We start from the raw sequence: 12,635 nt of genomic DNA, 5'->3' as shown, positions 1-12,635 counted from the left end.
TCAAGCAACCTTCCTTCCAACATTACCGATACCTCTCCCAACAACACTGATAATCACATCCCCGTTCGGATTCTCCCCAGGAGCGTCACGGATACCCCAACCAGGAGCCCCAAACTTAGTCAAATCTCTAGCCAACTGGATCAGACTCTCATCCGCGATGACCTCCCTGCCGAGTTGCAAGCGACCGACATCCTCCGAGCCCATCGCCATGAGAGTCACCATGGTCGGGGCCGCAGCAGGGGCGGCGCATCCACCCTTCGAAATAATCTCGAGCAGCTGATACGCGCACTGCTTGCCGATATCCTCTGGTGTCACGCCGCCGGCGGGAGGGGAAGCCACATCCGCAGAGTACAAACAACCTGTCGAGGACTCCGCAACGAGTGACAGTCCAAACCCGATACCAATCTTCTTCTTGGCCGAGGGATTGTTTTTCTCCGGTGCAGGGACCAGCGGCGCGGACGAGACATCGGAGAAGACATAGGTGTCAGGGACGAGAGGGTTAAGGATGCCTCTTGCGGTGTCGATCATTCTTGCGTTGTTGGAGCCAGAGACACCAGTCGCGTACGCGACACCGCGGATCTTCTTTATCCGGCCTGGATTCAGCAGGTGCAGTGTCTTCGGCAGACGGACCTGGTGGCCAAAGATCAGGTGGACCTCTCCTCCGCCGCCTTTACCGTTGTGGCCCGGGTTCGACCGCCGCAAGACACGAAGCTCGATGTTGTTGAAAATGCCAAACTGGTTGAACAAGGGGAGGATGGCCGTTCGGACACTGTCCACCGACATGTCTCCCGTCGGAGTGGCCGAGGTGATCACACCAGGTCCCGTGAAGAGCACGTTCATCGGAGCCTTCGAAAACGGGGCAAGCAGACACAGTGGCAGAAGGAAATAGCTGACTCCCCGTGTGCATCCTGCAGGCAGTTCATGCTTGATCACGCCGCCGCTAGCACCGGAACCGGGTGCGCTTCCAGTGATCAAGCCAGGCTTGTAGACCAGGATCGTACCGGTATACGAAATCTCCATCTGGGAGCCATTGGTGACAGCCTCCAGAAGGCGCAAGAAGGAGATTTCATGAGGCGCGAGACCGGGATTCGAAGGGGACGAAGATCGAATCTTGGAGATGTGGACGGCACGTCCGGTCAACGTCGCGAGCACCAGACGGTGCACGAAGTTGCGATGCGAGGTAAAGCGGACGGGGGGCGCTGGGGTCGCCATCTCTGCGATCAGATGGCTTTTTATTTTATCCGTATATTAATCAACAGGAAAGCATAATTCAAGCTGTGCAGCCCTTCTTTTTGTTCTGCGCCGAGCGAGCAGTAGCTTAACGAAAAAATCCACGAAGGAAAGTTTTTCCGGGCCGACGCGCGGTTGTCGTATTTCGTATCGCTTAACTCCGACATCCCCGCGCGCGTCCGATAACGTTTGACAAAATGATACTATAAATGACTCGACCTCATTAAAACCTTTTAACCGTTATTTACGCAATGCGCACTTTTGTTGTCTGTACATCTATACTGAATTAGATACCCCAACAAGTCACAATGCTTCCTCCTGCGCTCAATATCCCCAAATGGTAAGCAAAGCACCTCCATGCAGCTCTCACCTAAGCACCTTTCTACCCCGCCCCCGCATCTCTTGTCTTTGCCATTACAGCATATTGTCCAAGTCAACTAACCAAAAGAAAATGGATCCAGGCTTGAGAAAAATGCCCACCTCCTCCAACCTCCCGTGAACAACTACTGCGTCTACCACCCCTCCTCCCCCGCCACCCAGGGCTACACCGTCATGATCGTCGGCGGCCCCAACAGCCGCACCGACTACCACATCAACTCCACCCCGGAATTCTTCTACCAGCACAAGGGTTCGATGCTGCTGAGAACCGTCTCCGACACATCCACCACGCCGCACACGTTCCAGGACATCCCGATCCACGAGGGCTCGTTGTTTTTGCTCCCGGCCAATACCCCGCATTGTCCCGTGCGGTTTAAGGATACGGTGGGAGTGGTGTTGGAGGTGCCGAGGAAGGAAGGGGCAGAGGATGCGATGAGATGGTACTGCAGGGGGTGCGGGGAGATCGTGTGGGAGAAGAGGTTCGTGTGCACGGATCTGGGCACGCAGGTGAAGGAGGTAGTGGAGGAGTTCGGGGCGGATGAGGCGAAGAGGACGTGTAAGAAGTGCGGGAAGGTCGCGTCGATTAGGTATGAGGAGGGGGAAGTTGTGCAGCCGCCGCGGTTCCCTGAGTAGATACAAACGGAGACCGTGGATGAGTGTATGAATGATGATATTGAATGAGAGCGGTGTCGAGGCGAGAAGGGAGTTTGGTAATCAAAGGGCCGGTTGTTATGTGTGTTGAGAACGAAGAATACATGGATATATGTATACTTATAGCGATTATTGTGGTCAATTCCAGCCACTTACAAGACCTCTACAACAGCAAATGCGATAGAGACCGGCCACACTAACTTAAGCTGGTGGACGACGAAGATAGCACCTACGGTCAGACCAAAGCCAAGTTGCGGCCGGTTGGAAGGCCGTCGATATGGACTATCGCACCTACGAGGAACGACCCAGTGTCGGTCCGGGCACCAACGCTACTTCCGCCCCTGAGGACATTCGCATCTGATAAAAAAGATAGTAGGGACAGAAAGTTTGGAACTATTACCAAAAGTTGACTCATTTCACAGCCAGATCTTAGTGAGATCAATCCCCGAGTTTTACACTAGATAGTAATCAGAGCATCCACATGCAGTCTTAAACTAAAAAGCTCTCTAATTGAATAATAGATTTTTTTTTCTTGAGCGTCAACCTTGGCTAGCAGTGAGTGGATAACGGCGATAAGCAAGATAAGGGAGAAGAGTTATCAACTAGATTGATATATTGAACGGTCCGGGACAGGATTCCAAAGCACAATACCACTTTCCGGCGATTATAACCATCAATGTCGCCTATCTCGATCTGCTTCTGTCGGGTTATCCTCCTTGGTAGGTTGACTGTCGCACTTTATCATCCGATAGGGCTACTGTGGTTGCACAGCCATGGGTAGGCATGATAAGATTATGTGTCATGATAGGCTGTCGGGTTTGGTGTGACTGTTTAGAATACTACTACCGAAAAAACTGGCTGATATGGAGAAGCTTCCACGTCCCTTCATGTGTCGACAGGCTAGGCGAAGACAAATACGTAAAATCAGCAATGAAAATGATCTCGGCTTCTTTGAGATCCTGCCGAGATAGAATGAGCAACTTCGGTGATTGATTGGGGGGCCATGTAACCCCCTCTCAAAGAATCCTGCTACTGTGTCAACTAACCGATAACCCCTGCAATCATGCGGGACTGGAACATATATCAGTCTCCTCACTGTATTTTAAGTAAACCCGTTCGACAAAAATCATACCGTACATAGTGTATCTGTCAGCTTCAGTACACGCATGGCCGCCCCTTTCACGCCTCCTGTCTCGAACATTCGGAAACGCGAGGTTCCAAAATGGGTTCCACCACAACCTACAAGGATGGATCTCGACTGGGCAGATCTCCATACCATTGACTTGGCTCTGCTGGACTCACCCGACCCAGATGTCGTTGCGAAGCTCATCGCGACCACAAAAGAAGCCATCAAAGAAGACGGGTTTCTCTTCTTAACCAACTACGGCATCTCTCTGGAACAGCTTCATCGCCAGTTCGACCTGGCCCAATACCTCCAACAGAACATCACGGAAGAGAAGCGGAATCTCCTCTGTGACTCGTCGACCGGCATCTTTTGCCGGCTTCAAGCCCCGTATGGGCTGGAAGCGCGAGGTCGGCAAGTATGACGGAACCGAGCAGTTCAATTTCTACTCCCTTGAATTTGAGGACATGAACAGGGTCCCGAAGTGCATCCGCCCATTGATGGACGAGATCACAGCCTTCTGCGAATACCTAGAGCCATACCTAGAGAGACGGTGGAGAAGAAACTATCAGTGGATCAATTGGTATCGAAGACAAAGAAGTCCGTCAACTCTTATCGTCTCCTGCAAAGACCTCTTAAAATTTAAATTACCTAGGTTAGAGAGGTAGGTATCGCAATACATAGATAAATACCAACTTGTATCTAGGTACATACATACCGGCACTGTACTGTACGGAGTGATTGGTGGGGTTTTTGGTATATCTGGTTCCGACCTATATATAGCCTCCCACTGCCAAGAAGCGGGGGGCCCATGTTCAATGATAAAGGAGCGTGTCCTGATAAACGAGAAAAGGACTGGACTACTACTGTGTGTCCCGCTGAGAGGATGTGTAAAAACGTATCGAGAGTTGTGTCGGTTTCCTCCAATCCCAGTTCCCTTGGACAATCTGTTAATCTGTACTGTACAAAGTCGCAAAGCGCGAAGAACATTGATGATCCAACTTTCCCGTCCCACTTAGTCATAAACCCAAGGACGCCATAGTGAAAGAGTAACAAAAAAGAAAAAAAAAACGGAAAGAATAATAATCTGGAATAAGGAAAAGCTGTGAGAAGAAAATAGAAATTGCAGATAAGCAATCAGCTCGAAGAGCCAACGCCCTCATCATCCGGCAAGGCCTCGATAACATCCTTGATGATCTGAATGAGTTCATCAATATCGGGCCGCTCTGCCGGCTCCACCTGCAGACACTTCCGGACGACCTCCTTGACTGGCTCGCTGATCCTAGGCTCGTTATCCGACGCACTGCTCTGCTGCGCACCTCCGGCCTTGCCCTTCCCCTTGGCCGCGCCGTTCTTCTCGTCCGGGAACCGCCAGTCGCCGCCAAGCACACACATGCTCAGACTGCCACCGGTCTCTTCGCTGCGGGCCTCGAAGGGGCTCTTGCCGACGAGACAGGCGTACAGAGTGCATCCGAGGGACCAGATGTCGACCTTGGTGTCAATAATCGAGCCCGTTTTCACGTCAAAGAGTTCTGGGGCGCGGTATGGCATGGTGCTGTGTTCCGCAGCGGTGTCTTGGACCGCTAGGGCTAGAGATCGTGAGGTGATGGCGATGGGGCTGGGTGCGAGAGAGCCAAGGTCCATCAGGACGGGTGTTCGGCCGTCGTCTGCGATCATGATGTTGCCTGTACCATATCAGTGACTGCTCACGAGGGCTGCAGTAGAAATGCGAACGGACCGGGTTTGATATCTCTGTGCGCGTACGGCCGGAGATCGCCATCTTCGTGACCCTCCTGACTTCTGGTCACCTCATCATCCATCAATGGCTCCTGTTCTACATCCTCAACCGCCTGTGGCTTCGAGAGCCGTTTTGGTCTTCCTCGCTCCCGTTGCAGCGCCGCATCCGCTTCCTCGCCCTCGCCTCTCACCTGGTTTGCTTTCCGGGTCGAGGCCGCTCCGCGCTTGACGCGGTACTGATGCATCGCCTTGAGCCCCTTCGCGACACCCAGCATCAGGACCATGAGCTGCTTCTCGGGGAATCGGGTATGGTTGACCAGGTTGGCGTTGATCGCATCCTGCAGGTTTCCGCGCTGGTAGTACGGCAGGAGGATGTAGACCGTCTTGGAGCCCGCGTCATCGCCGTCGGAGGAAGCGCGGAACTTCAAGCCCGACTCTGTCGCGACGCAGTAATCGATCGACTCGATGATGTTGCGGTGCGGAGAGAAGAGGCTGTAGGCTTCGACCTCCTTCAGGGCCTGCGAAACGGACTCTTGGCCAAAGGGACAGCGGATCTTTTTCAGGGCGAAGAGCTCCGAGGTGGATTTGTCTTGGACGAGATAGACGTACGAGAAGCCGCCCTGTTCCGCGCGTCATGTGTCAAAGGGGAGCGTTCATCATCAGCCGGGGACATCTTACCTCCCCGAGTAGGCGGAGCAGCTTGAAGCTGCGGTTGTTGATCTTGAGCTGCGGAGAGTTCGGAAAGCAGCACATGCAATCCGTGAAGGTGTAGAGGAGGTCAAAGAAATACTGCGACATGTTGGAGACGGGATTCGAGTCTGGACTGGACGACTGGAGGGAGGATGTCCTCGAGCAGAAAGACAGATGGCTGACGCTGCAGGGCGGAGTGGAGCCGCATCCCCCCTTGGGCCCGCGTGTCGCTTGCGGAGCGCACAGGGACAACCGTGGTTCCTGCGAGCCGCATGCATGTTTATAGATGCGTCCATCGTGTTTCCTGTCTCGATCATATCGATGATAAGAAAATAAGCATCCTCCATGACGGCGCTCCGGCCAGGCCTGCTTTATGTAAGCTGTCCCTGACTCGCGCCCAGACAAGAACCGCCATCGACCGTCACCGCCTTCACGTCACGCTATTTCCGTCCTCCAGCGTCGACGCCCCGACTCCCGCTCTTCCATCTCCTCTGCTGAGTCCATACGTGGCGTGCATCTCCTGGAGTGGGTCCTCACCATGGCGCCCCTCGACGATATCCAGGTGGGCGACCTCGTCAACGTCCCCGGTGGAATGTACGGCACCGTCCGCTACCTGGGCGGCGTCGCGGGCAAGCCGGGTCGGTTCGCCGGCATCGAGCTCGCCCCCGAACATGCCAGCAGGGGCAAGAACAGCGGCGATGTCGATGGCAGACACTACTTCTCGACCGCCGTGCCCGGCTCGGGCATCTTTGTCCCCATGAACAACTCCCGATATGTCACCAAACGAGCCGGCCCCCCTCCCGCTACGCCGGGTCGTCCGTCCGCCGTCAATTTCAGCAAGTCCGTCGGTCCCGGCCCTACGATGCCCAAGCCCAGGCTCAGACGCCCGTCCCTGCAACGACCCGAGTCCCCCCGTCAGCCCCCGCCCTCCAAGCCCGCTCTCACGGGGCTTCGAACCCCCTCCGCAACGTCCAAGATCGGTCCGGGTCCAAATGGCTTTGCCCGACCGCAGACCAGGACCCCCTCCCGGCCGATCGTCGAGAGACCGCCGTCGAGCGTGAGCAACAATATGGACGATGAGGCCCCGCCGTCTGTCAGAATCAGCGACCCCATCCCCGGGGCGGCGGCGGCAGCGGCGGCAGCAGGAGAGGTCCGGGAGCTGAGAGAGAAGATCCGAAGCCTGGAGCAGCAGCTCGAGGACCGTGACAGGCAGCTGGACGAACAGGCGGCTACGTTGGCAGATCTTCAGAATGCCATTACGGAGTTGGAGGGAGCGGATGGCATGTCAGTGCGGGCCCAACTGCGTGAGAAGAACGAGAAGATCGCCCAGCTGACGGCGGAGTTTGATAGCCACCGAGCTGACTTCAGAAGTACCTTGGACACCCTTGAGATTGCAGCATCAGAGACGGAGCGAGTCTACGAAAGGAGGCTCGACGAGCTTATGCAACAGAACAGAGAACTACAGGACCGCGGCGAGGACGTGGAGACCGTTGCGAGACAGCTGAAGCAGCTCGAAGAACTCGTCTCGGAGCTCGAGGAAGGCCTCGAGGACGCGAGACGCGGGGAAGCGGAAGCCAGAGGCGAGGTCGAATTCCTACGTGGAGAGGTGGAGAGAACAAAACTCGAGCTGAAACAGGAACGGGAGAGATCGGCTGCGGCGTTGAAAGAAGCCGGAGTGTCCGGTGACACGCAGCGGAACACTAAGGAACTGGACCAGAAGGACGACGAGATCCGTGGTCTCAAGGCTATCATCCACTCTTTGAGCAGAGGAGAGGTGAACCCGGACTTGCTGGGTCAGAATGGAATATCCCCCACGGCTACTCGCACAGAGCAGGATCCCCAGCAGTCAGAGCGCATTCCCCGACTGGAACAGCGCATTGAAGAGCTCGAAGCGGTCGTGGAGCGCAAGGACTACCGGATTGAGGAGCTGGAGCGTGAACTCGATAAGCTCCAGTTGTCAAGCTCTGTGAGGGTCGGGGGCGGTCGGACGCGCAGCACCACGGTTACCGTGGCGTCGCCTAGGAAGCAGCACAGGCCTTCGAATTCCATTGGCAACGGCAGCGGTGGGCTTGCCGTGAACCATGCCCATAAGCTCTCTGACCGTACTGTGGTTCCGAGTAACTGGCAGGATGCTCCCTCCAACCATGAACAGAATCCGCCAGTCCCGTCTCATCTGAGTGATGAGTCCCGCCATGAAGTGGAGTCTATACAGGAATCCGAGAGCCGCTCCTCCGATGAGGGTAACGACAGTAACGCGCCGTGGTGTGAGATCTGCGAGGTGAGCGGCCACGATATTCTAACCTGCACGAGCATGTTCGGCAACGGAAACGGGGCAACAAAGACCAATGCCAACGGCAAGGCGACCGACGATGACAACAAGACTGCCGCGTCTACCGATGACACATTGTCTGTAGGTGGGCCTGTCACTCAGGCGACGTCCCCGGTCAGCACCTCGAACGCGTCCAGGAGCTTTGGAGGAAGCCCAACCTCCCAGAGAACCGGTCGAGACGCTGTTCTCGAGGGACTCAAAGGCATTGGAGGCATGTCTTCTTCCATGTCTCCCGTCGCCGGAAAGTCGTCCGGTGTCATTGATGAGTCTAAATGGTGCGCTCTATGCGAACGAGATGGCCATGAAAGCATCGACTGTCCATTCGAGGATTGATTAGATATTAATAAGTGGGAGGGATTTGTAGATTTGTGCTCCATGGGGTGCAAGCGCGTACATATTTTTTTGTCTTGGATATACGCCTGCGTCCTTGCGTTGAGGCTGTACGGTGACGGCTTTCCGCCTCTTTTCTTTTCAGGCGGTGGCTCAATGTATCATTCCTTTTAATCGCTGCTGCTTCTGTTTCAAGTTCCATCATGACTCCCCTGTGGCTTAGGTTATTATCAGGAACTCATTCCTTTCCCCGCTTTGTTTCGTGCGATATGATTCCCGGACTGGATGCGGCAGGTCAGATCAGATCTGCGCGATCAAAGGCGCCCTTGGACCCGTCGCCCATGCAATATACCAATTTAGTTATATCCTTCCTGCCCCTGTTTGCTTTTTTTCTTCCCCTCCCCTGTACCTAACTTTCCCAAACATTCGTGTTCTTCTTTTTCTGGTTCCTTTTATCCTTTGCTTTTCTTTTATATTATTCCTTTCAGAAGATTAACGGTCTATACTTATTACTGTACGACCTTCTCGAGAATAATGATTAACACCCTATTTTGTTTCATCCCGTTTCCTATCCATCCACGTACCATGACTTGCCCACCCATAGGCAGCGATACAACCCGTATGTACATAGGTGTCTGTCATTCCTGGGTTCCACTTTTATCAAAGCTCCGGTCTCTTGAGACCAGGTTAGGTGAGGTTACGATTCAACAGGACCATCGTGTACGGCCGATATGTATTCCTCTTACAAGAGGATAGAACTGCGGGATGATAGAAAATGCGGGAGTCTTGTATTTTGTCGGATCTGTCCCGTGAGCGGGGCTGTTCGTCATGATCCTTCTCTAGATACAGTGCCTTAGACAGAAAATGTACACCATTTTTTATCCTTACCTTGTGCCCCATCATCCTCATATGGAAATGAAGGCACAAGAAACAGTCATAGTCAGAATACCTCCATCCGTGATATACACAGACGTCGCCCGGTACAGCACCTACCCTACAAGGTGACTGTATCTGCGATAAAACGAGCCCCCATTGCGTCTCGTACGCGTACGCGTACGCGGCTTTTCATCATTTCCTTCCGGATTATAAATCAATTTCCATTATTTAGCAAAGGATAACGGGCACAAGAAGCCCTGTCGACCGGAGACGCGTCTCCCATGGAAATATAGAGTAGGTAGTTAAATAGAACCCCCGCTCCTGATTGGCCCGTTCCGCATAAGCAGGCTGCAGATGTGGGGAGAAAGTGGAGGCTTATGTAATGCGATCCATAGTGCTTGATATCCGGTTCCATAACTTCACGGTGACCTAAGCGGCTTTCGAGAACATCTCTGGGAGTCGGAGGGATTACGGTTATTTGTCTGGAGATAAGCAAAAATCTGCGGGTATATGGAGGGATCGGAGTTAGGCTTGACTTGCTTGTCTGGGAAAGTGAAGGGGCAAGTACTAGGGCACGGCCGTGTTGGAGGATTTTCTATTTATTTGGATTCATCACCTCACCGTGACGAAAAAATAAGCTTCTTTCCTTCCTGAAGAGACAATCCTAACATCCCAAATATTGCGAATTCTTTTCTCATTTTCTGCTTTATATATATACTTGCTGCAGAGGGAAAATCACAAAATGGCACAATTCGGATTCGATACCAAGGGGACGGAGGTCGTTGCTGCTTTTCCGGATAAGGTGAAGAATAGAATCTGTATGTTTTCCGTCTGCGTCTCCAAAAACAATATGTCTACATTTTAGAAAGGCATTGAAATAAAAGAAGTCAATGGAGGACAACACTAACATCAAAACCAGTCCTCATAACCGGCCCCAGCAAAGGCGGCCTGGGCGCCGCCACGGCCGTCTCCCTCGCAGAGGGCCATCCCAAGGCGCTGATCCTCGTCGGCCGGTCCCGCGCCAACGCGCAGCCCGTCATCGAGGAGATCAACCAGAAGGCCCCAAACGTGAAGACGCTCTTCATCGAGGCCGAGTTTGGCAACCTCGCCTCCGTCCGCAAGGCGGCCGAGGAGATCTGCAGGCTCGACGTCCCCATCGATGGCATCGTCGCCAACGCGGCCGTCATGGCCGTCCCGTGGGAGAAGACGGTCGATGGCATCGAGTGCCATTTCCAGACGAATCATCTGAGCCATTTCCTCCTGGTGAACTTGCTCCTGGAGCGGGTGCCGAGGCAGCAGGGGTCCCGGATTGTGGTGGTTAGTAGCAGCGTCAGGCCGGATGCGCCTGTTCCAAAGTTTGATGATTGGAATTTCTCGGTAAGTCCCTTCTTGCTTTTGCTGTGTATAAAAGGAATAGCTGTTACAGCTCTAGCGTACTGATGTCCATTCCTCCGGATTCTCTTAGGATGGCAAAACCTATCATCCCCTGGAAGCTTACTCTCAGTCGAAATTCGCCAACGTGCTGTTCTCCAAGTCTCTTGCGAAAGCACTATCAGACAAGCATATCACTTCCTTTTCAGTTAACCCGGGGAGTAAGTCATATAAAAATATCATAAAAGATGACCCTCGAATGAATATCTAATGTGAATGAACTAGATATCACGACCAATCTCCAGACCTATCTTAGCCCGGAGCTTATCAGCTCGTGGCTGCAGAGGAAGAAGGATGGTATGTGAACCTCAAATAGAAGACGTCGGACGAAGAAAAGATACTGACATGACTCCTCCCATGATAGCCGGAGAAGACCTCCCCTTACTCGCTCAACAAAAACCCAAGTCGCTCTTACAGGGTTGCTCAACTGCGCTAAGAGCTCTGCTTGACCCGTCACTTGAAGGTCTGTGCTTACCTCTTTCATGCTTTTACATAAGTTCTTTTGTTAAGTTCTTTTTTTTATCTTGGGGGGCTATGAATTCTGACAAATGGCTTACTACAGAAAAATCCGGCGCCTTCCTCGATAACTGTCAAGTTCTATCTCTACCGAACATCGACTTTCCGGCCGGCGAGCCTGGTGCGAAGCAGCTGTGGGAGCTGAGCGAGAGGCTGGTTGGGCAGGAGTTTAAGTTGTCGTGAAGCGGAGCAATCAATATGCATACTCTGAGATGTCTAGGTAGACATCCATCTTAGATAACCTTACGGACTGAGAGTTGATTGATCTTCTCAAATGCCACTTAATCCATGGTCGCGCGTCTATCGTAATAGGAAATAGTGAAGAGGAAGATATACTCTATTCTACTCTACACAGTTGAATTTTACATGCAAAGTCCCCCTTTTATGCATGGACCATATCTAATATCAATGCTAGATATAAAGTACCTAATTAGTAATGGTTGTTTTTGTGTCCTACGTAGCAAGCAACGGCCTATAGAGTGGTTCTTCTGCTTTGAAATGTTGTGGTATGGATATTAGATATTTCATTCTTCGTGTGACTGTTATTCACGGGGACATTCCCATATTCCTCTCTCCCGTCTTCTCCTTCCCCCTCTTTCCCTAGGCGATCACCCACAGCGCCTAGCACCCTCCCGCCCTTTCTGGGTTATATTTTACTATTTCCTTTACCTATCACCCGAACCCACGGCGGTTGGTCTAGTTGGCTGAGGCTAGGTTTCCTATCAGGGGTTGTGCCTGGGTGCGAACACCCGAAAAACGTCGCGGTCACTTTGGGTTCTTAGCACTTCTTTTTTTAATGTATTCTTTTTATTTATTCTCGTTGTAGGATGTGCTTATGGTATATGGTGGTCAGCCAGCCGGGGTGTGGACGCTTTTTGGTATAATAACATATGAGTAGAGGTCTCACGTCCCATCCCATACTGATTTTGAGTCCATGCTATACCATGGTCATCCTTCAATATGCTATAATTCGCGTTGACGCCTTCTGTATGAAAATCCTATATCACGTGGTGTTTGGACACCTTCTTTCACTCCCCAAGGGCGTCAACCCCTACACTTCCTTCATTTTACACATCTATCATCCATATCCGCCTCAGCTAGGTCATATCCCCAGACGAAACAATTGGGAAGCGACTGGCCGGGACTCCACACCTGAGACCATACCAGGTACCTATTTGTGTCTAGGTAGGTACCTTCGTGGTCTCAACGCGTGAAAAGGAAAGATTACTAAACTTCAAAATACTTTATATTACCTAGACACCAATTCATACCTATTTTCTGGATTATCAGACACGAAGTAAAGGAATAAGAAATAGGGTTCGCGTCGCGGGGACTGGGGTAAGC

General features: G+C 52.6%; 6 protein-coding genes across 6 annotated transcripts; 4 read left to right on the top strand and 2 right to left on the bottom strand.

The window, feature by feature from the left end:
- On the bottom strand, positions 1 to 1,212 carry VTN00DRAFT_2774 (uncharacterized protein; the record flags this gene model as incomplete). The annotated part of the gene is made up of 1 exon (XM_069429021.1): positions 1 to 1,212. One exon carries the CDS (start codon positions 1,210 to 1,212, stop codon positions 1 to 3), a length of 1,212 nt encoding a protein of 403 aa, XP_069283190.1.
- A 326-nt stretch (positions 1,213 to 1,538) lies between these two features.
- On the top strand, positions 1,539 to 2,241 carry VTN00DRAFT_2773 (uncharacterized protein; the record flags this gene model as incomplete). Its single annotated transcript, XM_069429020.1, has 2 exons — positions 1,539 to 1,570; positions 1,692 to 2,241. 2 exons carry the CDS (start codon positions 1,539 to 1,541, stop codon positions 2,239 to 2,241), a joined length of 582 nt encoding a protein of 193 aa, XP_069283189.1.
- A 1,184-nt stretch (positions 2,242 to 3,425) lies between these two features.
- On the top strand, positions 3,426 to 3,806 carry VTN00DRAFT_2772 (uncharacterized protein; the record flags this gene model as incomplete). The annotated part of the gene is made up of 1 exon (XM_069429019.1): positions 3,426 to 3,806. The coding sequence occupies one exon, from the start codon at positions 3,426 to 3,428 to the stop codon at positions 3,804 to 3,806; it is 381 nt and encodes a 126-aa protein (XP_069283188.1).
- Positions 3,807 to 4,519: 713 nt separating this feature from the next.
- Positions 4,520 to 5,917, bottom strand: VTN00DRAFT_2771 (uncharacterized protein; the record flags this gene model as incomplete). The annotated part of the gene is made up of 3 exons (XM_069429018.1): positions 4,520 to 5,067; positions 5,121 to 5,739; positions 5,798 to 5,917. The coding sequence occupies 3 exons, from the start codon at positions 5,915 to 5,917 to the stop codon at positions 4,520 to 4,522; spliced, it is 1,287 nt and encodes a 428-aa protein (XP_069283187.1).
- Positions 5,918 to 6,347: 430 nt separating this feature from the next.
- Positions 6,348 to 8,471, top strand: VTN00DRAFT_2770 (uncharacterized protein; the record flags this gene model as incomplete). Its single annotated transcript, XM_069429017.1, has 1 exon — positions 6,348 to 8,471. The coding sequence occupies one exon, from the start codon at positions 6,348 to 6,350 to the stop codon at positions 8,469 to 8,471; it is 2,124 nt and encodes a 707-aa protein (XP_069283186.1).
- Positions 8,472 to 10,086: 1,615 nt separating this feature from the next.
- Positions 10,087 to 11,474, top strand: VTN00DRAFT_2769 (uncharacterized protein; the record flags this gene model as incomplete). The annotated part of the gene is made up of 6 exons (XM_069429015.1): positions 10,087 to 10,162; positions 10,264 to 10,721; positions 10,810 to 10,936; positions 11,001 to 11,072; positions 11,140 to 11,238; positions 11,338 to 11,474. 6 exons carry the CDS (start codon positions 10,087 to 10,089, stop codon positions 11,472 to 11,474), a joined length of 969 nt encoding a protein of 322 aa, XP_069283185.1.
- Positions 11,475 to 12,635: the final 1,161 nt, after the last annotated feature.

Source organism: Thermoascus crustaceus (assembly GCF_041956765.1).
Source record: "Thermoascus crustaceus strain CBS 181.67 unplaced genomic scaffold VTN00scaffold_11, whole genome shotgun sequence".
NCBI classification, from domain to species: Eukaryota; Fungi; Ascomycota; class Eurotiomycetes; order Eurotiales; family Thermoascaceae; genus Thermoascus; species Thermoascus crustaceus.
The sequence above is the reverse complement of the archived record's forward strand: the minus strand, read 5'-3'. Positions and strand labels throughout refer to the sequence as shown.